At 40.3% G+C, this 27,637-nt stretch overlaps 1 protein-coding gene across 1 annotated transcript in view; it reads left to right on the top strand.

Moving 5' to 3' along the window:
• adamtsl3 (ADAMTS-like 3) overlaps positions 1 to 27,637 on the top strand; it is a 179,601-nt gene that overhangs the window by 92,915 nt on the left and 59,049 nt on the right. The window contains exons 7-16 of the mRNA XM_061067677.1: positions 8,362 to 8,436; positions 12,007 to 12,164; positions 12,886 to 12,997; positions 13,138 to 13,276; positions 14,248 to 14,298; positions 18,029 to 18,233; positions 18,725 to 18,872; positions 20,380 to 20,464; positions 24,376 to 24,662; positions 24,760 to 24,889. Coding sequence (XP_060923660.1) covers positions 8,362 to 8,436; positions 12,007 to 12,164; positions 12,886 to 12,997; positions 13,138 to 13,276; positions 14,248 to 14,298; positions 18,029 to 18,233; positions 18,725 to 18,872; positions 20,380 to 20,464; positions 24,376 to 24,662; positions 24,760 to 24,889 — 1,390 coding nt within the window. The remainder of the gene's footprint in view (positions 1 to 8,361; positions 8,437 to 12,006; positions 12,165 to 12,885; positions 12,998 to 13,137; positions 13,277 to 14,247; positions 14,299 to 18,028; positions 18,234 to 18,724; positions 18,873 to 20,379; positions 20,465 to 24,375; positions 24,663 to 24,759; positions 24,890 to 27,637) is intronic.

Below are 27,637 nucleotides of genomic sequence, written 5' to 3'. Positions count from 1 at the left end.
TTGACCTGTTAACTGTGAAAATGTGACCTTTATTCAAATTTCTATATCTATAGAATATTTTACATACATAAACATAGATATATTATACACACGTGGACAAAAGTGTTGGTCCCCTTCCGTTAAAGAAAGAAAAACCCACAATGGTCACTGAAATAACTTGAAACTGACAAAAGTAATAATAAATAAAAATGTACTGAAAATTAACTAATGAAAATCAGACATTGCTTTAGAATTGTTGTTCAACTGATTCATTTAAATAAACAAACTAATGAAAATGCATGTGACTACAGTTACACATATTATTCAGAAGTTTAAGGTCCACTGGACTGTAGCCAACCTGCCTGTACGTGGCCGCATGAGAAAATGTATGACAAAATGAAGAGACGGATAATACGAATGGTTACCAAAGAGCCCAGAACAACTTCCAAAGAGATTAGAGGTGAACTCCAAGGTCAAGGTCCATCAGTGTCAGATCACACCATCCGTCGCTGATGGGCCAGAGTGGACTTCATGGAAGACGACCAAGGAGGACACCACTGTTGAAAGCAAATCATCAAAAACGAGACTGGAATTTGTCAAAATGCATATTGACTAGCCACAAAGCTTCTGGGAGAATGTTTCTTTGGACAGATGAGACAAAACTTTAGCTTTTTGGCAAGTCACATCAGCTCTTTGTTCACAGACGCAAAAATGAAGCTTACAAAGAAAAGAACACTGTACCTACTGTGTAACATGGAGGAGGCTTGGTTATGTTCTGGGGCTGCGTTGCTGCGTCTATTACAGGGTGTCATGAATCTTAGCAGGGTACAATGAAATATCAAGACTATCAAGGCATTCTGGAGCTAAATGTGCTGCCCAGTGTCAGACAGCTTGGTTTCGGTCGCAGTCGTGGGTCCTCCGACAGGATAATGACCCAAAACACACAGCTAAAAAAACATAAGAATGGCTAAGAGCACAACACTGGATTATTCTGAAGTGACCTTCTATGAGCCCTGATCTAAATCCTATAGAACATCTGTGGAAGGAGCTGAAACATGCAGTCTGGAGAAAACACCCTTTAAACCTGAGACAGCTGAAGCAGTTTGCTCATGTTTGCGCATGAGGAAACTATTAAAGCCTACTGTACTAAATAGAGTAGAAGAAACTCCAACACACTACAAAACACAATTCGCTACCATTATATTATGTTGATAGTAGTGCTGTCAAACGATTCAAATATTTAATCACGATTAATCGCATTTATGCCAAAGTTAACTCAAAATGAATCACAATTGATCACAAATTGTTACGTCGCCTCCCCGCCTAACCGGGTAAGTGAGGAAACGATAAGAGTAGTGGTATTTCACCGCTGGCCGAGGCCTCCCACTTATTCTACACCTCTCATGTCTCTTCACAGTGCCAGACTAGAGTCAAGCTCAACTGGGTCTTCTTTCCCCACTAATTCCGCCAAGCCCTTCTCTTGGCTGTGGTTTCGCTAGATAGTAGGTAGGGACAGTGGGAATCTCGTTCATCCATTCATGCGCGTCACTAATTAGATGACGAGGCATTTGGCTACCTTAAGAGAGTCATAGTTACTCCCGCCGTTTACCCGCGCTTCATTGAATTTCTTCACTTTGACATTCAAAGCTCTGGGCAGAAATCACATCGCGTCAACACCCACCGTGGGCCTTCGCGATGCTTTGTTTTAATTAAACAGTAGGATTCCCCTGGTCCGCACCAGTTCTAAGTCAGCTGCTAGGCGCCAGCCTAGGCGCACCGCCGGAGAAGTCCCCTGCGCGAACGGAGGGTTCCCCTAGCGGGCGCCGTAGCTGAGGTGATCCGCGAGAAGGGCCCGACACGTGTCCAGAGTCTGACCGCCGTACCCGGTCCCCTCCAACGGCCCGCCTTCCGCACCGGTGACGGACACCACCCCGCGGTCCAAGAGAAAGAGAGATGGCGTCGCCCAAACTGCGTGCCTATTGTTTTGCTTCCGGTCTAGCTAGATCCGGCGTGGTGCTTTTGTTTTTCTAAGGTTACTAGTTGTTGCAACAGCATGTGAAAAAAACTACACTGTTTGCGAGGCCAAAAGGAGCGTTAATCTCGCGGAAAAAGAATTGACCTCGTTTAAATAGGTTTGCGTTAACGTCGTTAATAACGCGTGTTGGAGCTATTTATTTAGTTGTAGTACTTAGTGCTGTTTAGTTTATTATTTTGTTTAGTGAGTATTTAGTTTTTGGTTATTCTCAGTCAATTTGCTTGATTTCATTATGATTAGATTTCTATTAGTATTCTAGTTTATTATTTGTTTACTTTAGGTGTTTCTTGTTTATTATTTGTGTTTTGTTTCATTTGGGCACGGTAGGGGGGCACCTGAAGTTATATAGGTAGGCTGTCGGTAAGGGACCAGCATGCACCTGGGTGGGCAAATGGTTTTTTACCGGAGCGGGCGAGGCACAGGATTTTTCTTTGTTCTTTGTTTGCTCGCTGTTTGGTTATATAAACCACGCTTTTTGTTGAAACTGGACATCTGTTTGGACATTATGTTTTTCCCATCCGCGTACACCACAACCCATGGTGCAACAGTGGCCCTTTGATTAGTATAATTTGAAGTTTGATTTGATACTTTTATCTGTTTGACAATCGGCTGCTACAACGCGTTTAACTGACAGCACTAGTTGATAGGTTAACCAAAACGTTTTTTTTAGGATGTTTTATTACCCAGAGCAGATATCAGTGCAGTATTTGTGCATCCCACATCTTCACAGGGGTCTTATTATGTGCTTTTTGCCAGGCCTAGCCTACCTTCTACCATAGGAAAGGAAATGCAGTAAAGCACTTTAAAGCATAAGTGTGCACCCACCCCTCCAACCACCCTTAACAGGCCCTCGTCCCTCTGGGCTTTCTTGATCTTTACTTCCAAGTTTCTTCTCAATGGGGGGCATTCTCTTCATGTTGCATTTTTGATTTCATACCCACGTTTCTACAGGATTATTGTTGCAGTGGCATATATGAGTTCAGTGGGTTATGTAGCGGTAGTTCTGGGGAGAGTGACACACATTTTTCCTCCAATGGAACTTTTTCAGTGAGCCAGGGGAGTAAGTGTCTGGGCACAATATTCATCCTCAGCTCAGTGGATGCAGCTGTCATACCTGGTCATTTCTGATAGTGCTGTACTATCTACTAGTTTAACACAGCTCTCTTTTGATCGCTATTATAGGGGTCAACCTGTTGGTTCTGCAGTTTGAGCAGGTTTGGGTCATCTCTCTTAACCCTAACCAGTGTCTCAGGTGAAAAGGGTATATGTGATAAAAATTCATATTTACTTCCAATGTGGTGCAAGAGTCTTACACCACTCTCCCATTCACCTAAATGTGAAAGCTGAGGTCCTGAGGTTATGGAGCATTAGTACTGTATCAGTTCAAGTATGAGGACTTAAAGCCAGTTTCAATGTTCAGATATTAATGTTTTTTAGTTTGAAGGCATATATTTCTTCATTGTGTGGCAGTTCTGTTAATGTGAAATTATATATAAATGAAATAAATTTGAATTGGCCGTAGATAAATGTAGAATGTAGAGAGAAAGATATTTATTGTTAGACTTCACATTCTAGTTCAGCTATTGAGCAAGTACTGCACTACTTTTCTGAGCCAGACAGTATTTTAAGAAAAAAATAATCCTCACCATTACTAACTAGTTTTTCCCACTGCTTCATCACCCTTTCATTAGGTTATGAAGTGTTGTTAAAAGCGCTTGATTTTTTTTTTTAATAAGATAATTATTATTATCATTTTTTATTTCGAAAATTTTGGTTGATATGTGAGAGGAACTCTTAGTTAACTTGTAGTTCACTCTATTTGGATTAGACTGTCGCTGAAGGAGCTGCCCAGGCTGTGATGGTGTCCTGTAGGGAGTGGGACTGGTTCATTAATAGATAAGACGGCTTTGGGGTATCCCAGGACCGAGCTGGCCCTCCTAATCAGTCTATCAAGTCTTTTCCTGTCAGCTGTTGAAATGCTGCTGCCCCAGCAAGCTACTCCAAAAATGATGGCCGATGCCGTCACATCCATCCTATTGGTTGTGATGTGACACTGGACAAGATTCACACCCTAAACCTCAATCTAACATTCAAGTTTTTCTCTGTGGGTTCTTTCAGATTCCAATACACAGGACACAGAGCTTTAAGCTTAAGACCTTTTTATTCCTGCACAAAATCAGATGCAAATGTTCCCTGTCAGTGCTCCTGTTCTGCCTTGCTGACTTCTCAGCTCATATCTACATGATGACCCTGTGTTATGGATGACATCTTGCCCTGTCCATGTGCTGAAGTCGCCTGTTTCAGTGTCACCAGTGACTAGCAACCAGTTTGGTTGAACAGACAAGGGATGAAAACATTAGAACAAATGTTCCTGGCTTCAAGCTTCATAAGTCCCCTGCCAGTTTACATTCCAACCAGACGTTCAAGTGGACGATTCAATCATACTACCTTACCTACAGGCCAGGGGCCACATTCTCCACAACTGTGTCAAACACAATGATGAGCAGTATTTTATATTTTCCCATCCCTTTTCTCTGCACAATGCAGAGCTGAAACACACAGAGGTGTTCACTTAATGCCAAAGTTGTTGGATGCATCAGTGGGGGGGATGTGGCAGAGTACAAGAGGGTGGACTAATTTGAGCAGAATATGAGTCTGAGACCGTTCCATTGGGCTGTCATTATGGGGCGTGTCTCAACCGCACCAGGAAAAAAAATTCCTCTTCGCTCTATTGGATGACCTACAATCAATCAGAGCAACGTAGTATGTGACGCATGAATCCCGTAGGAAGGACGGCAAAAACATCTTTTCGATCCACAAATGCCTTGATCTCGTTTCTCTGTTCCTCTTTCAAAATGAATGCGCTGTCGATGTCTCCTAAAACAGACTCAATGGCAGCATCTACACATCTCAGCTCTCCAGCGGCAGGCATGTTTGTGGAAAACAAAGTCAACCCAAGCGCTCTTTGGTGACGTTTTTGATTACGTAACTGTTGATCATCTGTCCATCATCGTATAAAGCCCGCCATGACAATTTGATTGGTCCAAACAGCTTCTGTTCGGAGATAATTTCTCCCCAACGGAGCGACTCCAGACCGAAAATGTTGTGGGCGGGGCTAAGTTCGTCTGGCACCCAGGCTAGGTGAAATATGGTGCAGGGTAACAAATACCTTCGTGTCCACTGGACCAGGAACTCTGCTGCTTGCTACAGAAAAGAAGGCCAGAGTTAACTGGAGGCAGGGGTCCTTCAACATCTTTGGCATCATGCTTTGGATAACGTAAGGGTCTGTGGTGGCCAGCACAATTTCTGCACTGTGGTCTGCTGAGGCTGTAGCCTGAGGGTAGCTGACACAAACCGACTAAACAAACTGATTCAAGAGGCTGGCTCAGTCAAGAGGTTGGATCTGGATTCTCTGCATGTTGTTTGGGAGAGGTATATTGCTAGATCTCTTTTCCATCATGGACAATGTCTCCCACTGTCTACATAGTTTTCTTGTTTGCCTGAGGAGCCTTAAACCAGAGAGTGAACTTCTCATGAAAGAAAAACTTCCAGTTATACAATTTCTGCCCATTTTTACAATTTTCACAATCTAATCGTTCTATGACTGGTGTAGCCCAGTAACATGGTATTGATTGTGGTTCGTGGCCCACGCTCATTTTATCAGATGCTTGTTATTTGACATTGATCAGACTGATTTATACTCTTTGTTTTAATGTTTTAGTGTATGACATTCAGTGGCATCTACTGGTGAAGTTGCATACTACAACCAAGTAAAATGCCCCACACTCACCTGTGTCTTTCCAGTGTGGAGGAGAACCTGCAGTGGCATTCAGATAACATAAAAATGTGAAGGGTCCTTGCCCTTTGGTTTGTCCTTTCTGGACTATTGTAGAAACACAGTATTGCAACATACAGGACACAGTGGAAGAGGACCCACTCTTTCAAGTGGATGTACACTAATGAAAACATAATTTTAAATATTATATTTAATATCTGCCAATAGATCTGCGTAAATCCACACTGAACTTTTGAGTCTTTCCTGTCTTCTCTACCTTTCCCTTATCTTAAATATCCAAAAAGAAGAAAATAAAAATAAACCAAATACGAAGATTTATGGATAACTTGGTAAGCAGGTTTATTTACCATTGCAGGCGCACAGAGAATCACCTTTGTTCCTCTTCATCCATTATTCATGATTCCGCTGTTCGGCGTTTGCATTTGGAATATGAATTGGCCACAGTATTCCCTCAAGTTTATGGCTTAAGCAGACTCATAAAATGAGCTGTTTATTCTGTGTTTCATTTCTCTAATTTATTTAGATAGTTACTTTTTTTTTTTACATTTAATCTCCATTTTAGCTTACAGAAAAAATGCAAATGACTGCAGCTGAATTTATTTCATTGCTCCGATAAATTTTGGACATTGCAGGTGCAGTTTCCAAGCATAATTATGTAAAGGGGAAAAAATGTCAATGGCTTGCAGCCATGGCAGCTTAATTGTTTAAGTTCAGTGCTCATTTGGTGGAACAGTGGAACAGTAACTTTCATAAAATGTGGTAAATAGAATCTACCCTCCACTTAACTATAAAGGTCTTGCACTATCAACACCTCCTCACTTAAACACAAAGGGAGAAACACTTCTGCTGTGAGAAGTCAGGAAGTATTCTTGCAGGCTGAAAAACAGAAATCCTTCAGCAGCTGTAAATACCTTCAATAGTTTCGCTGTGTGCTGTTTTTTTATACTGTGAGCATGACCCTAAGAGAGTCTCATGATTGACTAAGTAAAGCTCACTGACGTATCACTGCACACATGGATGTTATTTAGCTCTGCAGAGTTGATCAGTGCTGCTGTGCAGTTGTAAAACAGGCAGATTTAGGGCTGGCAGTGACTGTAGTGTGGTGGTCTCCATTATTCAGTGTTCGCAAAACAGTCAGAGGCATTTACCACAAGCAGGGAGTACAGTGAGGGAGACAGGTTATTTTATGTGAGGGATTTCAGTGCAAGTCCCTTCTCAAATTAATGCTGCTAAATAAAAACTGTATTTATCGATTTGTACTGACGCGCATAACAAGCTGAAGGATTTGGCAATTTGGGGAAAAAATTTCACTAATTGCGAAATTTCTTCTGCTTTATTTGAATGCATCCAATACAGCTTAAATATTAAAGATGATTTGTGGTTATAGATCCTGCACAGGTAGCTGCCAAAGGGGGGCCTCTGTCTAGTCTACAGGACTACAGAGGTTTACAATGAAGTTGGGGAAAGTGAAGACAACCTGAAGTGTGTTGAAAAGAGGCCCTGACCCTAACCCACACACTTGACAATTAAAACATTTTGTATACTGAGGCAAGAATAGGGCGAGTGAGATAGAAAGGATTCTAAAGGATTGTGTAAGGAGAGTCAGACTTAGAGTTGTCAGAAAATGAGGTGGAGGCGGTTTGGACAGCAGGGCTGGAAGGGGAAAGCTCAGAGGAGGACATATCAGCTTTCAAGGGGCCTGAGCGGGGACAGCATGAAGACTCTCACTGTCTATTATGGATAAGCAGCAATGTGTAAGCATGTGGTTCTGAAGTATTATGGAAGAAGAGTGTCTAAATGAGAGCATTGGAGTTGAATCTACACACACAAGAAATTTAAAATGAGTTTTAATATGCCATGTTAACATTCAACCCAACATAAATCCATGAGCAGCATAATTAGTAGCAGGATGAGATTGAAATCCTCGCCTGGCTCAATTTAGAAGATCAGACGACGTTTGGACTGACTTCTTTCTTGAGGAAACTCAGTTAGATGGCAGTGATGATTATATGATTATTTTGAGATTGTGGCACCGTATTAAATCTATGTCCACACAATTCGTCAAAGATATCTTTGTTTAGAATTTGGGCATTTTCTTAGACAGTAGTAGACACCTTGACAGACTCTGTGATGACTCTGGATGTTGATGTAAAACAGCATTGTATTTAAGGCAAACAGCCCATTTAGAGACCATCAAAAGTCTGAAAAGAGGCGCAGTTTACATTACACTTGGCTACTGAAGCCTTTTTTTTTTAACACAACTGGCAACAGCATATCAGACTTTGTAACCACCATGTGTTACTTATTTTCATTCCCTTCTGTTACACTATCAGCTCAACAAGTTGTAGTGGTAATGAAATTAAGTCAGTTAAACAGAATCTAACATTCAGTAAATCCCACTTCCTGATGGTTTGGGGATCTGGATGGAGAACACTTCTCGTCAATTCTTCACTCAGTTATGCAGAAGTTTCCTCTAATTTACAACCATTCTGTATTTTGTGCTGTGTTTTATGTTGAAGTGAAACCTTTCTTTCCTTCTGTCCAACTGCAGCTCATAAGACAGTTCTGGAGGTGCCAGTGGGAAGCCGCTTTCTCAGACTCAGTGCCAAAGGACCTGATGTGATATGTGAGTGTCATCACTGCTCCTGTATGTTTAATTCCCTCTGTTGAGTTAATCACCGTGTTGCAACAGTTTACACCAACCAAGTTTCAAGGCATTTAATATTGGTTGAGAAGCAAAATTGTATTGAACAAAAACAAAGTTATAGTGTTATTATTTGGCCAAATAGTTTTTATAGCCAAGGTGGGCTGAAGAGTCTGACAAATGTCTCTTGGGACGAGCTGGCTTCTATACACAAGGTTTGGAACACACAGCTGTCCTCAGTCAGCTCACCATCAATTCGCTGTCACCCGTCCTGCAACTGGAGGAAGAGGTTGACATTGATCTATCTTCCCTCAGTGTACAGACACTGCATATTTGATCAAACAGTTCACTGGTACATCCAGTTCATAGTACACAAACATTTATTATTATTACACTTAAGCAAACATTCCTATTAGAGCATAATGCTGATTCAGGCTTTTTAAACTAAACTCACTAAGCATATTCAGGTCAAATAGTTAGATCTAAAGATTTCCATTAAACTACACAAAACATTGTGCTTCACAGCTGGGCTTTCCACAGGAGTGATTTTGGTCAAATAGCTGCCGTCCAACTATTTTCACCCATGTACAAAAACAAACTCTAGCACTTTATGTAGGTGTCTAATCTATTAGTGATACATGCTTTTAATTTTGTAACTTCAACAGAAAAACACTGTTCAGCCAAGGCACTGCATCAGAGCAGGTTGATGCTTTTAGAACGTTCAAACCTCATTACATAAACACACAGGGCATTCTCAACGACTACAGGAGTGTTTCATCAGGAGAGCACAGCTGTTTGAAGCTGTGTCTCAGGACAGACTGTGTGCAGTTGCTATTCTCTCCACTGAAAAGAAAGTTGCATCCAAGATGAATTTCACAGATCTCAATGCTGAGTTTGCTGGCAAAAAAATTAATTTAACTTAGTCCAATGTAGGTCCATCCCATTGAGTTATGACAGGATGTCTGATTCCACATAAATGTCACATTTGCTACAAAGGTAAAAATTCATTGGACTTTATTCTTATAGGTTATTCATGTTTTTGTCATTCTTACTCTTAAGACTCTGTGCTGTTTATGTTGCACAATTTAACTGTGGGAAAGGGCCTTGATATAATGTATGCTTCATTTTGGGCTATGAAAATAAAATAGAATTCACTTCAATTAGGGTTACTTTGTTTATCCATAGGCATTTTGCTCTAGTCTGGTTTAACTGTGTCTGTCCTTTGTTTGAGGAACTCAGCTTCCAATGCCACATTCTGTAGCTCAGTTGGTAATGGAGCAACCATGTTTTAGGCAGGCAGAAAGTTTGGACTGAATCTTAGCTATGGTAAACTCACCCAAGCTGGAGACCTGACCCAGACAGACCTTTATGGGAAATGTAAGCCACGTTGCACAGAAGCATCAAGCATCTGTTGCAAAGGGTAACAGAGAGCAGGACTGTGTGCTCGCTGATATGCTTAGCTTGAATTTAAAAACATAATTACTTTACTTATAAATCAGGGTGAATCATCATGTTTTTGGAACTATTAATCTCACACAGGGTCCAATTGTCCTTTTAATGAATGATATTCATAACCATCATTGTTGTAAGCTGTTATTGCAACCAATGTAAGTTCATGACTTCCTGCCCAGAACTAAACAGCACTAACTATAGATGTACCTTATTAATCCAACTGCAGGTGTGAAGATGCTCTTAGTTTATTAAGAAATTATTGTAATCAAATGTGATGGATATGGATCGGAAAATGGGGTCATGATGAATGTTTCGTTAAAACACTCCATTTTCTGGATATGAAATAAACAAAAAGCTCCAACTTGGCATGAACTCTGTGATGTATGTGTCCAGAGCAGTTTGAGTATTTGTTCGTCATTTGTGGTTTCCTGACCTGTTTTATCGTCAGCTGTTGAGACCAACAGCCAACGATGAACCAAGCACATGTACATCAGATAATATACTCAAGTTCCTACACGTTGCTGAGAACCGCTGGATTTACTGGATGTGTTCTTTGTCAGATGGTTCAGAATTGAGGAGTTAATTACTCTAACAGATCATTCATCAACTACAGGAGATGACTGTGGTGTTTAGGGAACACTGAAGCTGAAGAGAGGGAGAGACCACAGTAAAAGAGAGGAAATCAAGCATTTGACTTGGCTAACTCAAGTCCTCCAAGTTCATGAACTCCTGAAATCAAAAATTATCTGTCTACTCGTCATTTCTAATTATTTACTGGCTTTTTGATGAATAATTAAAACGTGTCACATGTATTAAAATTAAGTATGAGAAGCAAGTTGGTGCAGATAGTGCAGCTAATAAAAAAAAGACCACATGTAAACATAATGTGGCACTGCCCCAGGAATGTAAGGCCACAGGGACTGCAAAAAATGCAGCAGTACATCCAACTAGTGTGCTTTTCTTGCAAACTTTCAGTTAAGTAAACTCTTATTGAGCTGTTCTTTGCAATTTTCAATATACAATCCCCTATTGATTCACAGTGTGAATCATCCTCATCAGAGGCAACTGTGGCAGCGCATGAGCCTCTGAATATTTTATTTTGAAAAATTAAACTAAATGTTGTCTCATTGTCTCCTAAGGGCCAATGAGAATGAGAGTAAGAACAGACACTGGTACAGTAGATGATAAAATGTTCAGAACTGTCCCAATCCTGTAGTTGAGGGATCTCGTCTGCTTATGTTCACTAAATGAATGCTGTTGCCATTATATACAGTCTATGGTCATGCAAATATTACAATGTGCTCAAATTGAATTACTGCATCAAAATGGGTTGCTGTTCTTGTTATCATAGTTGTTATTATCACAATCAAACTCCCTTCAAATTCAGGAAAGGTTAATGGCACTGTAAGAGTGATATTAGTGTTCTTCGCAATGGTTATAATGGTGATGTCATATATAGCAATATTACAGAGCTTTCTGATGGGAAAAAACACAGTCTCTCAAAAATGTAGCAGTAATGATTCAAATTGATGCATTTCACATATATATGACGACCAATGGTTTTCTGTTGAGGAATATTGGTAAATTGCTCTCTAATGGTCATGTCAAAGTTTAAAGCATACAATCTTACTGTGGGGAGGTTAACTATGTGTCCATGGATAAGTTACCATGAAGTCAATTGAAAACCGGCCATCCCTTTATAGATGTCGACAGCTATCACAGATAGAAGTTTTAGAGTTCAAATGAATTTCATTCTCAGGGTGGCTGCATTTCAAGATTAGGAGAGGAGCTCAGACATTTGGAAGGAGGAGAGCTTCCCAGTAAAATGAGTCAGTTTGGTGGTTGGGCCATCTGACATTACACCTCTTCAGGGCCGCCTGCTGAGCCTGCTGGCACCACAGCACCAGAAGGACCAGCATTAAGTGGATAGATTGAACATAACATACTCATATTGTTTCTCACATTTACATTTATTACATTAACTAATGTCAAGGCCTTTTACTGTAAACTGAATATTACTATTTCCTCTAAGTTAAATTGTGATGTTATGATTGAAAGTTTAAAGTGATGAATATCCCACTTGCTGTGTCTCTCCCTCAGCCATCGAAGCTATCTCTCTTCAGGGAAGGAAGGAGGAGACCAGTCTGATGTCCACAGGCTCTTACGTGATAGGAAACACCTCCTTGGATTTTCAAAGAGGGACAGAAAGGCAGACACTCAGGACACATGGTCCACTCAATGCTGATTACTTTATCAAGGTGACATTATACATACGAGAGATACAACATAAATAAATACGTCTATTGCTCAATATGTAGAAATGCCAGGAGCTGCTAAATCTTATAGAAATATCTCCTCCCATGACTGTGTTGTGTTGCGTCTGAAATTACAAAATATCATCGATAGAATTGGGGCTATTGAGTGCCAACAGTAACAGCACAGAGGCCAGTGATTATCTGACAACTTTTCAAATTCACGAATGACAATGTATAGAAAGCACATTCAGTAGTTTAGTGGACGGGATTAAATCCTATCCAAAACTGTGCGGTTGTGACCTACATTTCAATTTCATTATCGAAAGAAAAGGAAGGGCTGTTCAATAGCACACATTCTACTATCTGAGGCAGCTGTTTGCTCTTTGAAAGAAGAACGATTTCATTTAGAAACACTGAGAGAGTCAGTTTGTGTCGAATTGTAAATCAGAAAGTTAAGGGGGGGTTTATCGTCCACTTATCTGCTATACTCTTGTAGCTCTTGTCTTCTCTTCTTCTTCGTTCGGTTTATCGGCAGGTGGCAACCAACGTCAAGGTGCATAAGTGCCATCTGCCATCTATTGTGTCTTCTCTGGTACACTCTAGAGTTTTATAGTCACTTGTAGAGCTCAGCTGTATTCTACTTTCCTGTGATGTTCTAGACTATCATATCCTCTACTTTACACTACTTAATACAATCCTGTTCTTCACCCGACATGTTGTCCAGATGAAGTACGGAGGCCCCAAAAACACAGTTGTCCAGTTCCTGTTCTACCAGCCGATTAGGTACCAGTGGAGGGAGACTGAATTCTTCCCCTGCTCTGTCGCCTGTGGAGGAGGTGAGGGGGCTATCAGTTGATAATAATGCTAACAATTTGTATGTTTTATGATCGTTAAACATTGTTTCTGTTTGTTAACCTCAGCTGCAATATGTCCACCTTCACCAGTTGAAAGAGCCTCTGTCCAATATCCTCCCCAGGCTACCAGCTCAACTCTGCAGAGTGCACAGACATCCGATCCAACCAGATGCTGCCTGAGCATCACTGCAGCAGCTATCCTGAAAACACCAAACCAACACCGAAACTCAAGGAGTGCAACATGGACCCCTGCAAAGAGGGGTAGACATCATTTTCAGTTTTATTTTACATTGGGGATATCATAGGGACATTTAATCTATGGCTATTATAAAGATTTCTATTAAACCACAGTGCAGGGACTGTAAAAGTAATGACTAACTATGGACATCATTAGACTTTATGATGCAACATTCTACCAAGTGCATATTTCTGTTCTGGTTAATTGTTTATTGATAAACAATATTATAAATCTGCCAAAGTGAGCAAAGACCAGTTTTCATCTCTTGTACCTTGCTAGATGTTATAATTTCTCCTAAACATATAGATAGAAAATGTTAAAAAACAAGAACGCTACTGTATGTGTTTTATTAGCTGCAAGTTAAACGAGTAAAATCTGATTAAGAAGCACAGTTATACAGATTAAAGCAATAAGCACACAGAGCAAACCATAAATCATGCACATACTATACAAAAATACAGTTGTTGATCCTGTGATGAAAACTGCAAAGATTCAGACTTAAACAAATGTTTCACATTGCATACAATCCACTGAGTCTCAAATGATTAGTTCAACTGTTGGGAATGACATTCATTATTTTGACTTTAAAAGAGGCCCAGTCCTGTTAATGATCCAGGCTTTTGGCAATGCTGGCAGGACGTTGCTGAGGATCTGATTAGGCAGAGCTCAGAGTTTCAGGCCAAGCCATATCATTACAGGTTCAGATATATAAGACAACACGTAGAACACTATTTTGCATCCCATTTATGAAGGGCTGGATTGATGGATTTGATAAATAGGCAGAATAGCAGAAATTATAAATCGGCACTAAAAAGCATTTTATGACTTTATTATGACCATGAAGGCCGAAGCTAAGAATCATTCTGAGTGCTCTTACAGTTTTCATAAATGCCTTCACAGGATTCCCTATATGACCTCAAGGCATGCTGTTCTGACAGCATGCCATAATCTTATAAACTCAGATCTGTGTTCTGTAATATTTTGTTTCCTCTAGTGATGGATTCAAAGAGGTGATGCCATATGACCACTTCCAACCTCTGCCTCGGTGAGTAACTCCTACAATCTCTAATTTTTAAGGTTACTGGAAACTGTTCTTCACACCTTTTTTCTACCGTTTGACATATTTCCAGTTTGGAGAGAGTGTTGGCTGAGGTCTAACACAGGAGGTGAGGGGGCACAAAGTGAGACATTTGTGATGTAATTACTGGTTGGAATACGCCCATGATGCACCCTGGGGTAACAAGGGGGAGAAGTCGCAGTTAGAAGGATGTAAATAAGAGTTATTGAGAGTCCTTTCAACATATTTAACTTCCCTCTCTGGGAGAGCTGCTGTAAATCCTCCACACATGTCTGGAGGAATTTATTTAAATGTGACACAACAGCCTTCCAAAGTTATTAGTCATACATTTTTACATTCTTAGTAGGAAATAGTGACTCATTTTAATAATTAACTTTTATTTTTGTTGTGTTGTCCCCTAAAAGTTTACATTTGTCCTAAATTATAGTATTTAGGTTATGAATGATTAAATACCATTTAATAAACTAGACCTTACTAAACTTTTTGCTGTTGAATGTAGTGGTGCATTTCACAGCTAAAGAGCCATACATTTTTCTCAGAGGTTGGTGGACACCAAAGCAGATTTTAAAGAAGAGTGGATGGACTCAAATTCTTTAGATGAACAAAACCCTAATGCCAAAGGAAGGATTATGCTACGTGTGTACATTGGATGTGTGGCTGTCTAGAAACAATGAATATTAGTTTAAAAGGTGGTGATAAATAAATTAACTTCCACTGCTGTCAATTGGCCAAAAACAAAAAACAGGGTAGCCGTCATTTCACTGGAGTTTTAATAAATCAAAGCAAAGAACAAGATGAATCATAAAATATAGTCTTGGTTGAGAAAATCCTCTCCTCTACTTCACTCCCTTCAGCAACAAACAGATTGAAAATACCTTCCCCGGCCTTCCACAATTTAACATTGAGAAGGAGCAAATAGTGAAAAATTCATCTTCATTCCATTGTGTCTCAAAAACAGTTACTGTGCTCTGTTCCACTGCAGCTGTCTCCCAAAGCAAAGCGTTACTCATCAATCAACACCGGCATCTCGCCTCCTCCACTCTGACTTCATCTATCATGGGGAGAGTGAGCAATCCAGTTCTGCATATGACTTTTTAAAAATAATTCCTCCAAAAGTAGTTGGCAGTGTGCCCCTTGGATATGGGGCTTTGAGCTCTGTGAGCTCAGCTCCTGGCACAGTGGTCCGACTCGGAGTGATTGGTGGAGACTGCCTCACACTCTTCCACAGGGAGAGAACAATAATAAGCCATCATTTCCTTTAGATGTGCTTGGCTGTGTAACGCTGCAGCCCACTGCTGCACATCTACATTTGGAATGTGTGTGAAGAGAGAGAGAGAGAGTGATGTGTGTAAATTAGGAGGTGCAAGGCTTTTTTCCAGAAGCCATCTTGACTTTAAGCTCCACTGACAGGTCAAATAACTTTATTATTTCTGCTGTGTACTGTATTGCGCTGAATATGTTTCATTAGTAAATTGTATCATATTTTGTCAGTGTTTGAATTACACAATGCCTTTCAGGGGAGCAATATTTTACGGGGGCACCACGTGTCTAATTCATGCACACATGAAAGTGTGCATTGTGTTTCTCTCTCCCTGGCTGTTCCATGACTTTCCTGTCCTTTCCCTTCTGTCTCAAGACCATAACAATGTCAGCCTGCCTGCCCACAGCAATCAGTGCTTTCTAAGGTATTGAAACAACATACATCATCCAGGTTATTCTGATAAAAACAGATTCAATGATTTGCTTCATAGTTAGATTACAGTCCTACGTAACAATCATAAAAAACACAAAATTGTAAATAGGGCTTGGAGCGGTCGTCACAAGCACACAGCTCAACAGGGCATTCCCTGAATCCACACAGAGCTACCACACATGAATTGCCAAAGCAGGTATATACAGCATTAGGATACTAAATGGTAAATGGTCTGTATTTATATAGCACTTTTAGAGTCTTGGTGACCACTCTAAGTGCTTTACAATACAATACAGTTTATTGGCAATCACACACATTCATACAGTGCATCTACAGGCAGCCCTTTTTGTTCTCTACCGCCTAAGCCACAGCCGCCACATAGTGGAGAGAGACATAGGTTCAATGAACCATGCATTGTGAGCCATAAATATTAGAATTTACGAGTACTTGGCTGGTATTTTAGTTTTAAAATCATTTAATGAGAGTTCGGCCCCATTGATAAAAGTAAATGATTTAAAAGTAAAAAATGAAGCACCAAATTATAGTTTAAGATTCCCTATTATCCACATTAAGACTATAGCAACGTTGTTTTGCTTCAACATGTTATAATTAAGTAAATGCTGATTGCACAATGTAATAACTGTAGAATAATGACACTGGATTGGTTCCCTGTGAGCATTGTTTACACTGTGCAATTTTTTGGATGGAGCTTGTACAATGGTTTTAAACATTTTGTGGAGGAACAGAGGCTTGATTTACAGCACTAGGGGAGCGCATACTAGTGCGCGTCCAAAACAGAGTGAGGGCCACACTGTGAAACAATCAACCTAAGTATGGAAACAGAGAAAACAAGCTTCACTGACAGAGGATGCAAAGAAAGTGAAGTGAGGCAAACTGACAAAAACCATGTTAAAACAAGAGCAAACCTTTGTTAGGCAGTCACCTATCTCGCCGAAGTGAGCCTGTGGTCAGCCGACTCCTGCAACATGTGGGCAGCACACTCTCATGCACACCCTGAACACCAGGCATACAGATAGGGCCAATACTTATACTGTCAGGGCCTGTGCACACTGTATTGATTTAGATAAGAATATATAAATCGGATTACATTAAAAACTATTTTCAGCATTCAGAGACATAACCATGCGCTAAGGACTATATCAGGAACACCAAACTTTGCTCCCAAACTTCAAGCTTCAATTATTCATTTTATTGATTTCACAATATATAGTACACTTTCTTTTGCTGCTATCTCCTGTTCTAACACATCCTAAAGGTTCTACTGGATATACATGTGGCGACTGTGGAGGTCACTGAAGTTCACTAAACTCACTGTCGTGTTCAAACCAATTTGTGTCTTTTCTCATCTGCCTGGAAGTGTCCAATAGGAGATTGTAAACTGTGACCATAAAGGGATGAACAACAATACACAGATAAACCGTGATATTTAAATCATGGTTGATTCAGATTAAGGCCAAACAATGAGGAGAAAACATATATTTCCCCATCACACTACCAGTTGCAACCTAGACTGGTGACTCAAGTCATGTTGTCTCTTGAGTAGAACCATCCACCTCAAGGTTGGATGTGTGTGTGTTGTGTGTTCATTCTGAGATGCTTCTCTGCCCAGCACAGTTGTAAACCTGGTTATCTGAATTACTGTAGCCATTCTGTGAGCTCCCCCCTGTCTGACCACGCTACTCTCTCGCAAACACAGAAATGCTACTCACGTCTGGCTCTTTGAATCGTAGGAGATTAGCAGTTTCCTAAAAAAGTCACTGAGATCACATTTTTACTCATTCGGATGTTTGTCGTGAACATGAATGAATATTTTACATGAACATGTGCTCAGACTAAAGTTTGTTAAATTAAATGTTTAAAAAAAACAAAAACATCATCACTCTTTCAAATGAGGTGCCGTCTGTACTGTTATTGAACAATGTTGCATGGTGCATAATTAATTGAGAAGCTTTCACTGAATTGGGTTCCCTCCCTTTTATGCAGCTGGGAGCAGGGCCCCTGGATCCAGTGCTCTGTGTCCTGTAGTGGTGGCTGGCAGGATCGCAGTGTACTGTGCGTAGAGGAGGACAGCCTTGGACAGTTCTCTCAGGTGGAGGAGTGGAAGTGTACCCACTCCCCTCGACCTGTCACCCGACAGATTTGCAACAGCTTCTCCTGCCCCCAGTGGGTGGCCATGGAATGGTCTCAGGTCAGTGACTGTCTGAATACACCAGCAATAAAAATGATAAATCCCTTGAAGAGTTAACTAAACGGTAAGCCCTCTGAAAGATTTAAAAATGTATTAGTCAATTAAATCACTTATCAAACACTTATTGTTCAGGACCCCAGGACACTGTACCAATTACACATTAAAAATAAATAAAAGCAGGGAAAACATATTTGCGCTAAACAAAAACTTACTGAATAATAAAACATTTCCCCCGATACTCGCATCTTAAAATAAAAAAATAAGTATAATTACATGAAATGATATAAAATAACTCAATCACTCCTTAAAATGGTCCCAATGTGTGGACTTAACTTGACATAGATGTTTTTAATGGTCAAAAGCCTAAACATTTGCAGACCTCTGAATTCATAGATTCATCAACTGTACTCTATTGAATTCATTTATGTAAATTGTATTGTGTGTGGTATCTGAGCAGCTGTAATAATGTGTGTGTTGCTCTCACATCTCAGTGCACGGTGACGTGCGGCCGAGGCCTGCGTTACCGGGTGGTTCTGTGCATCGACCATCGTGGACAGCACATTGGAGGCTGTGAAGCATCACTCAAGCCTCAGGTTAAAGAAGATTGTCTGGTCCCTATCGCCTGCCACAAGCCTAGAGGTAGGACACTAATAATTGATGGAGAGCTGTTAGCATATTGACGGTGAAGTCCAAAACAGTAGGGAAAAAGCATTTTTCCAGAATTCCAATGAAAATACTTTTGCATACCATTGCATATTAATATCTGGACTTTGAAAAACATTATTTATCAATTATCTAATGTAAGGTATAGTACAGTACAGTACTATAGTATTGCACATACAAGCTACATACTGTTCTTAAAGTCCATTTAGCCTATTAATATACATGTAATGTGCAGTCAAAATGATATATGAAATGTTTTAATATGTTTTTTTCCATTGGTTATGCTGTGTGCACTGCACATACATGTGCTCTTCAAGTGTGTGATATATGGTAGAAAGAACAGCCCTGCAGTTGTGAATCAGGCTGTTTTGACCATTACACTTTGCGCACTAGTTGTGTCCCACACAGTCCCCACCCTCACTACAAAAACAACAGGTTTCATTTACATTAGCTCCCATTATGTGGCCCCTAATTTATGATGCACCATAAACGAGCATCCCTCCCTAATTTAACTGAGTTCTCTAAGAGCTATTTAATAACTCACAAAGAAGCTCATATAGTCTCACATGCATGTTAAGAGCTTTTTCCATAATATCCAATTCAAACTCAGACAGTATGCTGTGAGTGCCTTCTGTCTAACACACAGACCTTACTTTAGTCTCAACCAGGGGTGGGGAGCCTCTCCCTATCGAGGGCCATTTCCACCTCTATAACTTCCTTCCAGGGTAATGAATTACTGATTACAGCAACCTCTCTTATAGCTGGAACTGCTTCTCTCTGGCGAACGTGTAATGTCAAAGATGACGATCCTACATACAGCTGGTTCTCTGATCAAAAATACTGTGAGAGTCAGTTGTGAAAAGAGCTAGCCACAGCAGTAGTTTGTCTCAAACAAAAGTGCAAACTTCAGTGAATGTCTCCTCAAAACAGGCCCTCATCCAGAAGTGGGCCGGGTTGGGGAATGCTCACCCGAATTGCTACCCTGCCCACCCAATTAGTCAATTGTATTCTTTGCCATTTGAATCTGCCAATCATGGAGCGACGCCTGTGAACTAGTTCAGACAGCCAACTCGAGCTGCACAAGTCTGATCATGTGACATACCTCACTCTTCACAATAATAATAATTATAATAATAATAATAATAATAACCATAATCAAAATCAAAAGGGGAATACACAGCTTGGCCATGTTCCTATATAATGCCATATGAAATTGAAATATGAAATTGAAGCACATTTACTGCTTGTTGCAATGCCTTTTCTTTACATTGAGTGGATGGAATAATTGCATCGTCAAGTTGTGCTTCTTACAACACAGGACACTTAAAAGTCAGAAAGTTGTATGCCTAAGCAACGACATGCATCCCTCCTTTTCCACTTAGGACCAGTTTCCTGCTAGGATGTGCTTGATCTATTCATCAGTAATACTGAATACTGATCCCTGGGATTACTACTTGTTACTAATTTATCGTCTCACCATCAGAATCCATGCCAGTGGAGGCCAAGGTGCCCTGGTTAAAACAAGCTCACGAACTGGAGGAACACCATACTGCCACAGAGGACCCCACGTGAGTCTGCACACCTGCACATTTAGAGCAAACAAAAAGCATATATGTATCTATATATATATATATATATATAAATATGTATATGTATTTATACACATATACATGTTTATCACCTCGAGTGAGATAAAATCAGTTAGTAAAAGTGAAAGTTAAATAGAAAGTACAAACAGTTTTCCAGTTGGTTTCTACTTCTTACCAGCAGCTGGCTCAGAAGGTAGAAATGGAGGTTGTGTTAAACCAGGGGTGTCCAAACTTTTTGTTCCGAGGGCCACATACAGAAAAAAATACCAAGGACTGGGCCACTCACGCAGCCACGCCCCCCTGCCCTGGAGTGGACTGTTGACAGTCGCGTCGCTCAGGGCGGGGGGGCGTGGCGTGGTGGCGTTCTGAGGGACAGCTAGCAAGTCAGCAAAGCAATTCACTGCAAGACCACTAGGTGGAGTAACGTTTTTTGTCGAAGACAACCTGAGAGACACCTTCTTTGTGTGTGGCAGTCTTTGTCGACTGTTTATTACTTTTTCTGGAGGACAATGTGTCCCTGATCATTCTGCACAGCTTCGTACAATCGTCGACCTGCAAACCGACGTCAGCCGAGATCTCCTTCCAGGAATTGCAGGTCATCTGCGTGTCCTTGTATTTAGTCAGTGATGGGTGATACAAGTGGTCATACTTTCAGATCTCTTCTGCCAAGTGCTCTTCTATTTGGTCCATATCCGTTCTTCTAAATCTTCCTTGGTTTCTGCCGGTATTATGGGGCATGAAACCGGAAATATGACTCTGGAAAGGATGTAGTTAGCGGACCAATCACAGCCTTGCGGGCTGCGTGAGGCTTGCGTAGCTTTGTCGTATAGTTACAAAAATTGGTGAACGCACGCAAGCACGAAAGAAGGGGCACGCAAGGGGCTCTTGCGTGCCCCTTCTTGCGTGTCTCTGAAAACGCAGAAGCATGCACCGGCCTCTCCCCTGTCGACGAAGCTTGGCCCCGTAAAGCAAAAAAAGGTGCTTTAAGAAGGTGCCATTTGAGCGCTTCTAAATTTTGAGTTATACATTATAGTTTTAGACATTGATGCGGGCCAATTAAAAATGGATGGCGGGCCGCAGTTGGCCCGTGGGCCGTAGTTTGGACACCCCTGTGTTAAACAGTCGGTGTGTTTTGTTCAATCTTTGTAGGTTTCTGGCTCAAAGTAAAGTGCATAGGACAAACCACACACACATCGGCAAACGTAGCTTATCCAGCCCTGTGTGAATATGTCTGGTTCTGTTTCCCCTCCTTCCGCTGCTGATTATAAGCGTGCTCATTGCCTTCTGCTCTGGGCCTGGTCAGCTCTGATAGCCTAACTGGAATCCATCAGCTCACACAGCCCATACACACCTCACAAACCTCACCACAATCACTGTGCAGACACTAATATATGCGAGTCAAACACTTTCACACACACCTCAGTGACTTTACAGCAGGCACAGAAAAATGTTATGTTGGCCATTTAGGTCTTGTGTAATAATAATTAAGAAATTTGCAGTAAAAAGGATAAAGGGGGACTAAAGGGGGATCTGAAACGATTAAATGAATATACTTCTCAGAGAGGCTATCCTAAGTGGAATCAAGAGGGAGAGGCAGATCCAGTGGATGACAGTAAGAAACCTGGGCGTTGGTTGCAATAAATGGAACAGACAAAGAAGAAGAGCGGCTGCCCTTACTTGAGGAACAACCACAAAACCCTTAAAAACTGACTCTATGTTTCTGACAAACCATTGCTTACGCGAATAATGACTGTCCTCTCAAAAGAAAAGGCAGATGTAGCATGACAATGTTAAAGTGTTGCAAAAACCTCATGGTGTACCATTTGTACAGTATCATGACCTTTAGACTATATGCAAGCTATGGACGTTAGCTGACAGCTAGCCACAAGTACACAGCAATTGTGTGTGTGTGTGTGTGTGTGTGTGTGTGTGTGTGTGTGTGTGCACACAGATGCAATCAGACATACCACAGTGTGGTTACATTGTCATTAAATCCCAGGCAGGTGTGACCTGACTTCCGAACATAACGGAAAAAAGAAAGAAATTTCTATTCTCCGAAATAGTTAAGGAGCACAACTTGCCATGATTTTGAAGAAAGGGTTTTCTTCATCGAAGGCACTATTCCAACATTAATCATCATGTAATGCATTCAATGTTGTAGAACCCCAGCCTTGCTTCCCTTGGCCAGACACACAGGTTGTATATTTGCAACTCCACCAGCTTTGCTTCCTAATTACAAGGTAACATGAGATTATATATTAAATATTGTAAACATAATTATTAGACAAAGCAGTCTTATATTCATACTCAAAGCCTGAGTATTGTGCTTGAGGAACTAGACACACAGATATGCAAATTGTTATTTACAAACTTTACACTTGACAATTCTAAGCAAAAGTTCTGGAAATGTCCAGTAAATTTAAAATAAGTTGTGACAAGCAGTCTCCATTAGGTTGGTTCAAAGTTGTACAAGACACAGCCTGGTTTTCACAGACCACATGTCCCATCCACCATTACTAATAATTGATAAATGGAAGTCTAAGACCTCTTCCCTATACTTTCGGAGCTTTACATAATAACAACAGACATAAGGGAGAAATGACAATAAGGATGTAGAATCCCACATTTAGCAATTATCTCTCTTTATTATAAATTCTATCAATTCAATTCACTCCTACTGATTTATGCAGGTCTTAAAATCTGTGTGACTGAGCTAAATCAAGTCACTTTCAAATGTCAAAATGTTCTACTCAAGAAAGCCTGACCTCAAGGGAACCTAACTCTCTGCTCATTTCAGATTAGTTGCCATAACAATTTCACCTCTCATTACCTCTGGTGCTCCTGACAGTCAGCAGCTTTAGGATTTCATTACATGAAGCAGATGGAGTGGTTTAACTCAACATTATTGTGGTGGGTATATGGGAAGGAGACACACTGAACTCAAGCAAATTTAGTTTTTACTTTCAGGAACTCAAGGAATTCCCCTTTAGGTCAGATTATTATTACCATTATTTTATTTATTTATTATCAGAATATTTATTAATGAAAAAAGCAGACGAGAACTAGATCCAGATATGAAGCATACTGAATCTCATGAAAACTCAAAATGTAGGGATTAAATTAAGAAGAAAAGCATCTGCAATTATGCATACCCCTCTGCAATGAAAGAATCGGTTCATGAACAGGGGGCAGTAAATTGATGTGCAGGTTTTGATCATTGGTCTTGTAAAGGTAGATGATTTAGTGTGGTACACACAAGCTAGTATGGGGGTCAACCCCTTGCCATTCGGGATCTTATAAAATTAGAGAGAAACTCAACAGTTGCCATATAGCAGGGCAAACACTTTGGGGATGCTGTAGCGAGAAAAAACATCCCTCTTAAATCTGAATCAAACAAGAGGATGTGTTTTTAAGTGTTTCCACTTTTGGCCTTCTGGATGCTGTCCAAATAAAATAATTATTTATTTTAAAATTAGTTTTTGAGATTATGAAGGAACATTTCAAATAGAGAGCCAATCATTAATATGTAGAGAGAAATCAATTTTGGTCTTGTTTGTAGGGGCACACCCTGTGTTATATGTTGCAGCTGCCAAGGTATAAAAAATGGAAATGTCATAACAAATCATCAATTACCTTCAATGGCTAAGCATCAGTAATACGAACTGAATATGACCCAGCATGTTACTGCTGTTGTTGATTAACCAAATGTGCATTGTAACTGCTCTTGGATGATCACTTGTCTTTTATACAAAACATGTGTCAGATGTTTTCGTATTGAATATCCTTCACTTTTGGAGGTGGTGGTGTTGCTGTGGTTCTTTGTGAATCATTGTTCTAAACATTTGCTGCATGTCATAACCTCTGTGTATATTCTCCTCAACTGTCTTTAGATTTGTACCTGGGCCCTGGGTACCCTGCAGCACCACCTGTGGGCCAGGCAAGGAAACACGTGAGGTGAAGTGCCGGGTGATGCTTTCATTCACCAAGACGGAGGTGGACCTTCCAGACGAGGAGTGTGGCAAAGACAGACCCCAGGTAGAGAGGCCCTGCTACCAAGGGCCATGTAGGGGCATCTTCTCAGGCCCCCAGGAACATGGGGCCCCGTACAACCAGATGGAGGAACTGTACAGTTGGGACTACAGGGGCTTCATTGCCTGCTCAGCTACATGTGCTGCTGGTGAGGGTTTTTCAAATTAATGTTGACAGCTGAAATGCTCCTTGACCCCTTTGTACATATCATGTCCAACTGGCTCTTGTCTCTGTGCTCTGCTCAGGGAAGCAGACAGCAGATGTGAGGTGTGTTAACAGGAAGCAAGGTGAGGAGGTGGAGGACCCCCTGTGCAATTTGTCCAGCAGGCCACCAGCAATGATACGAATCTGTAACCCTGAACCATGCCCCCCAAGGTAAGAGACTACGGTTTACTGAAGCCATATAGAGAGATTAAAGAGCCTGAACAAGCACATTAGAGATCAGTGACCCCTCCAGTAGTGCTTAGTACAAGTGTGTAAGACTCAGGGCTATACCCCCAGTCTACCTTTCACACATGCACAACACAGTAGGAGGTTCTCTGAAAAGACTTGTTCACAACAGCAACAAATCCTCTGCATTATTCAGGCAAGAGGTGGTGCAGCAGACAGAGGCAGGAAGAAACCTATGAATTCGGCTGCAGAGATCAGACAATCACCGGAGTTGGCCTCAAACACTCTTGACATCTTTGCTGGTGTCTTCTACGTTTATGTTACACATTTTTCACCACAAGATAATGGTTGTCTTTTTGTGTTTTTAATTTTTGCGTCTATTGAGCGTTAAGGCTATGGAGCCCCCCAACTCACTTGCAGCGGTGGATCCCCCGTTGTGTTCTCACATCTGTTTCTCCTGACTTTCTGCAGACTTTATAATAGGGGGCCAGGTGAAGATTCTCAGCAGAAACTCTGGAGATTCTCACTTTGACTTTTGAGTTGCACATCCTGCAGAGTTCAGTGCATGTCTGAAAGCAGCTTACTTCTTTCACTCCATTGCTGTAGGCCCCCTCAAAAACATTTTGTCCTCCGCAAAGTCATGGTTTCTAGACCCATACTGACTAACATACACCAACCAAACTGAATGTAAGTAAAAATGTGCAAAGGAAATGTATTTGTTTGTTCACATGCTGAAATTATTTAAGGTTTAAGTTTATTTTCACAACAAATACATGCAACTCTCTCATGAGCTTCGAATAGTGAATGTAAACAGGCAACCTAAGATCCATTGTTGGACAAAGCACTGCTCTAAGATCAGATATAAGATATAAAAGATATTGCTTTCACTCAGGTATCTATTTTTATCTTTAACTGCTCAGGCACTACTTGATTTTTTGCTCATCTTACACTGTGTTTGAGCAAGGGGTATGTAAGTGTGTCTGGTGTAGTTACTGTACAGTGCCAGAGATTCAGTGATTGCTCTGCCAGATGACAAGATAACTTGCTTTTGAAAAGCTCCAGCTCTGAAATAGAAGAAAAAGTCCTCAGACATAGATGCATTCCCAGTGCAGTAAGAGTTTGAATTTAGGGGGATTTACCCTCCTCTGTATCGTTACTGAAACCAACCCTGTCAGATTAAAAACCAGCAGACAGGTTGTAGTGGCAGTCAGCAGCCTTGCAACATATTTGGCCCTATTTTGCTCTTGCTGTAGTGACCCACTGGACGAGTCTCTTGCTCTGATAAAAAAAATAAAATTCCATGCAGCAGACCATACACAGCTCTTATTCAATTATGTGGCTGAATACAGCATTGATATAAGGCCTGAGTATGACTTTGGTAGAAAGTATCCAGTCACGTTCAAGCCTGGATTCTATTTTCTCATACCATGTAGCTGCGGCTAAAGATTGAAGTCAATGTATATAATATTTGTGATTATATAGTGCTGCTTTTAGTCTTGATGATCACTCACAGCACATCCACCCCAAATTTCAAGAAGTTCTTTCTTTGCTCATGCCTGAACCTTCACAAAATTTCAAGGAAATCAGTTTGGTAGTTTTTGCAAATGCAGATAAAGACATAACCTCCTTGCTGGAGGAAATGACTTATCAGCCTGCACTTTATACAAGAAGATTTTACCATGGTCGGATAATGTGCTCTCAGACACACGCCCACATAAACACACAAAGAAGATGCTTTTCCAGTGTGGCTGCACATTGCCATATACATCAGGACAGCTGGCTAACTGGAGCTGTATGGAGAAGAAGAAAAACGGATGTTGATAAAGAAATCCTTTTTTTAAACTCACGTCAAGGCACATGACATCTTATAAGGCGATACACCATATTATAATAGTATTGTATACAGTTAGTAAAATTGGTCTTCTTTCTACTTTAGCTCTAAATATCTCAATACCCAAGGTAGATTCATGAGGCAGCTGCATAAATAAAGTGATTGACATAGAATGGGGGACAAACTGACTGCTAAACTCAAGTAGGAAATGTAATGTATTCATGTTTGAAGTCAGTTTAAAGTATAGGGGAGCCCACCTATGATATGCAAGTGCAGGGTTAAGCTACACTGTTAAAAAAAAAATCGTAAAAAAACGGTAATTTTCTGGCAGCTGGGGTGCCGAAAAAATACCGTGAATTCACAGAAAATTACTTTCTCATAAAAATACGGTTATTTTCCATAATTAAAATACATTTTATAGTTGTAATTTAACAAGATTTTGCCTTACTTTCAGGTTGTTTTTAACGTTTAATTATAAACATTTTCACATTTTAAAACAATGAAATTACCTATAAATGTGGTAAATACACGTTGTAATACGAACAATAGTGCTCAAATTTACAAAAATGTATTGTTACTAGTTGGTTTTAATGACATTATTTTATGTAAAGAGGTTGTATAATAATTTATATTTTATGTAATATAACAGTATATGACACTCAAAATAATGTGATTCATCTTTCAAAACATGTCAAAAAACTGTTGAAAAACTAGATATTGGGTTTACAATTGCAACAATTTACTGTTAATTTAAGATCACATGAAATGTATATTAAGTTATTTTACGTTGTTTTTAACATTTAATTACAAATATTTTTTGTTTTAAAACAATGAAATTACCTATAAAGATGGTACATAAACATTGTAATATGCATAATAATGCTTAAATTTACAAAAATGTG

This window comes from Limanda limanda, chromosome 3 (genome assembly GCF_963576545.1).
Source record: "Limanda limanda chromosome 3, fLimLim1.1, whole genome shotgun sequence".
In the NCBI taxonomy this organism is placed as follows: domain Eukaryota; kingdom Metazoa; phylum Chordata; class Actinopteri; order Pleuronectiformes; family Pleuronectidae; genus Limanda; species Limanda limanda.
The sequence above is the reverse complement of the archived record's forward strand: the minus strand, read 5'-3'. Positions and strand labels throughout refer to the sequence as shown.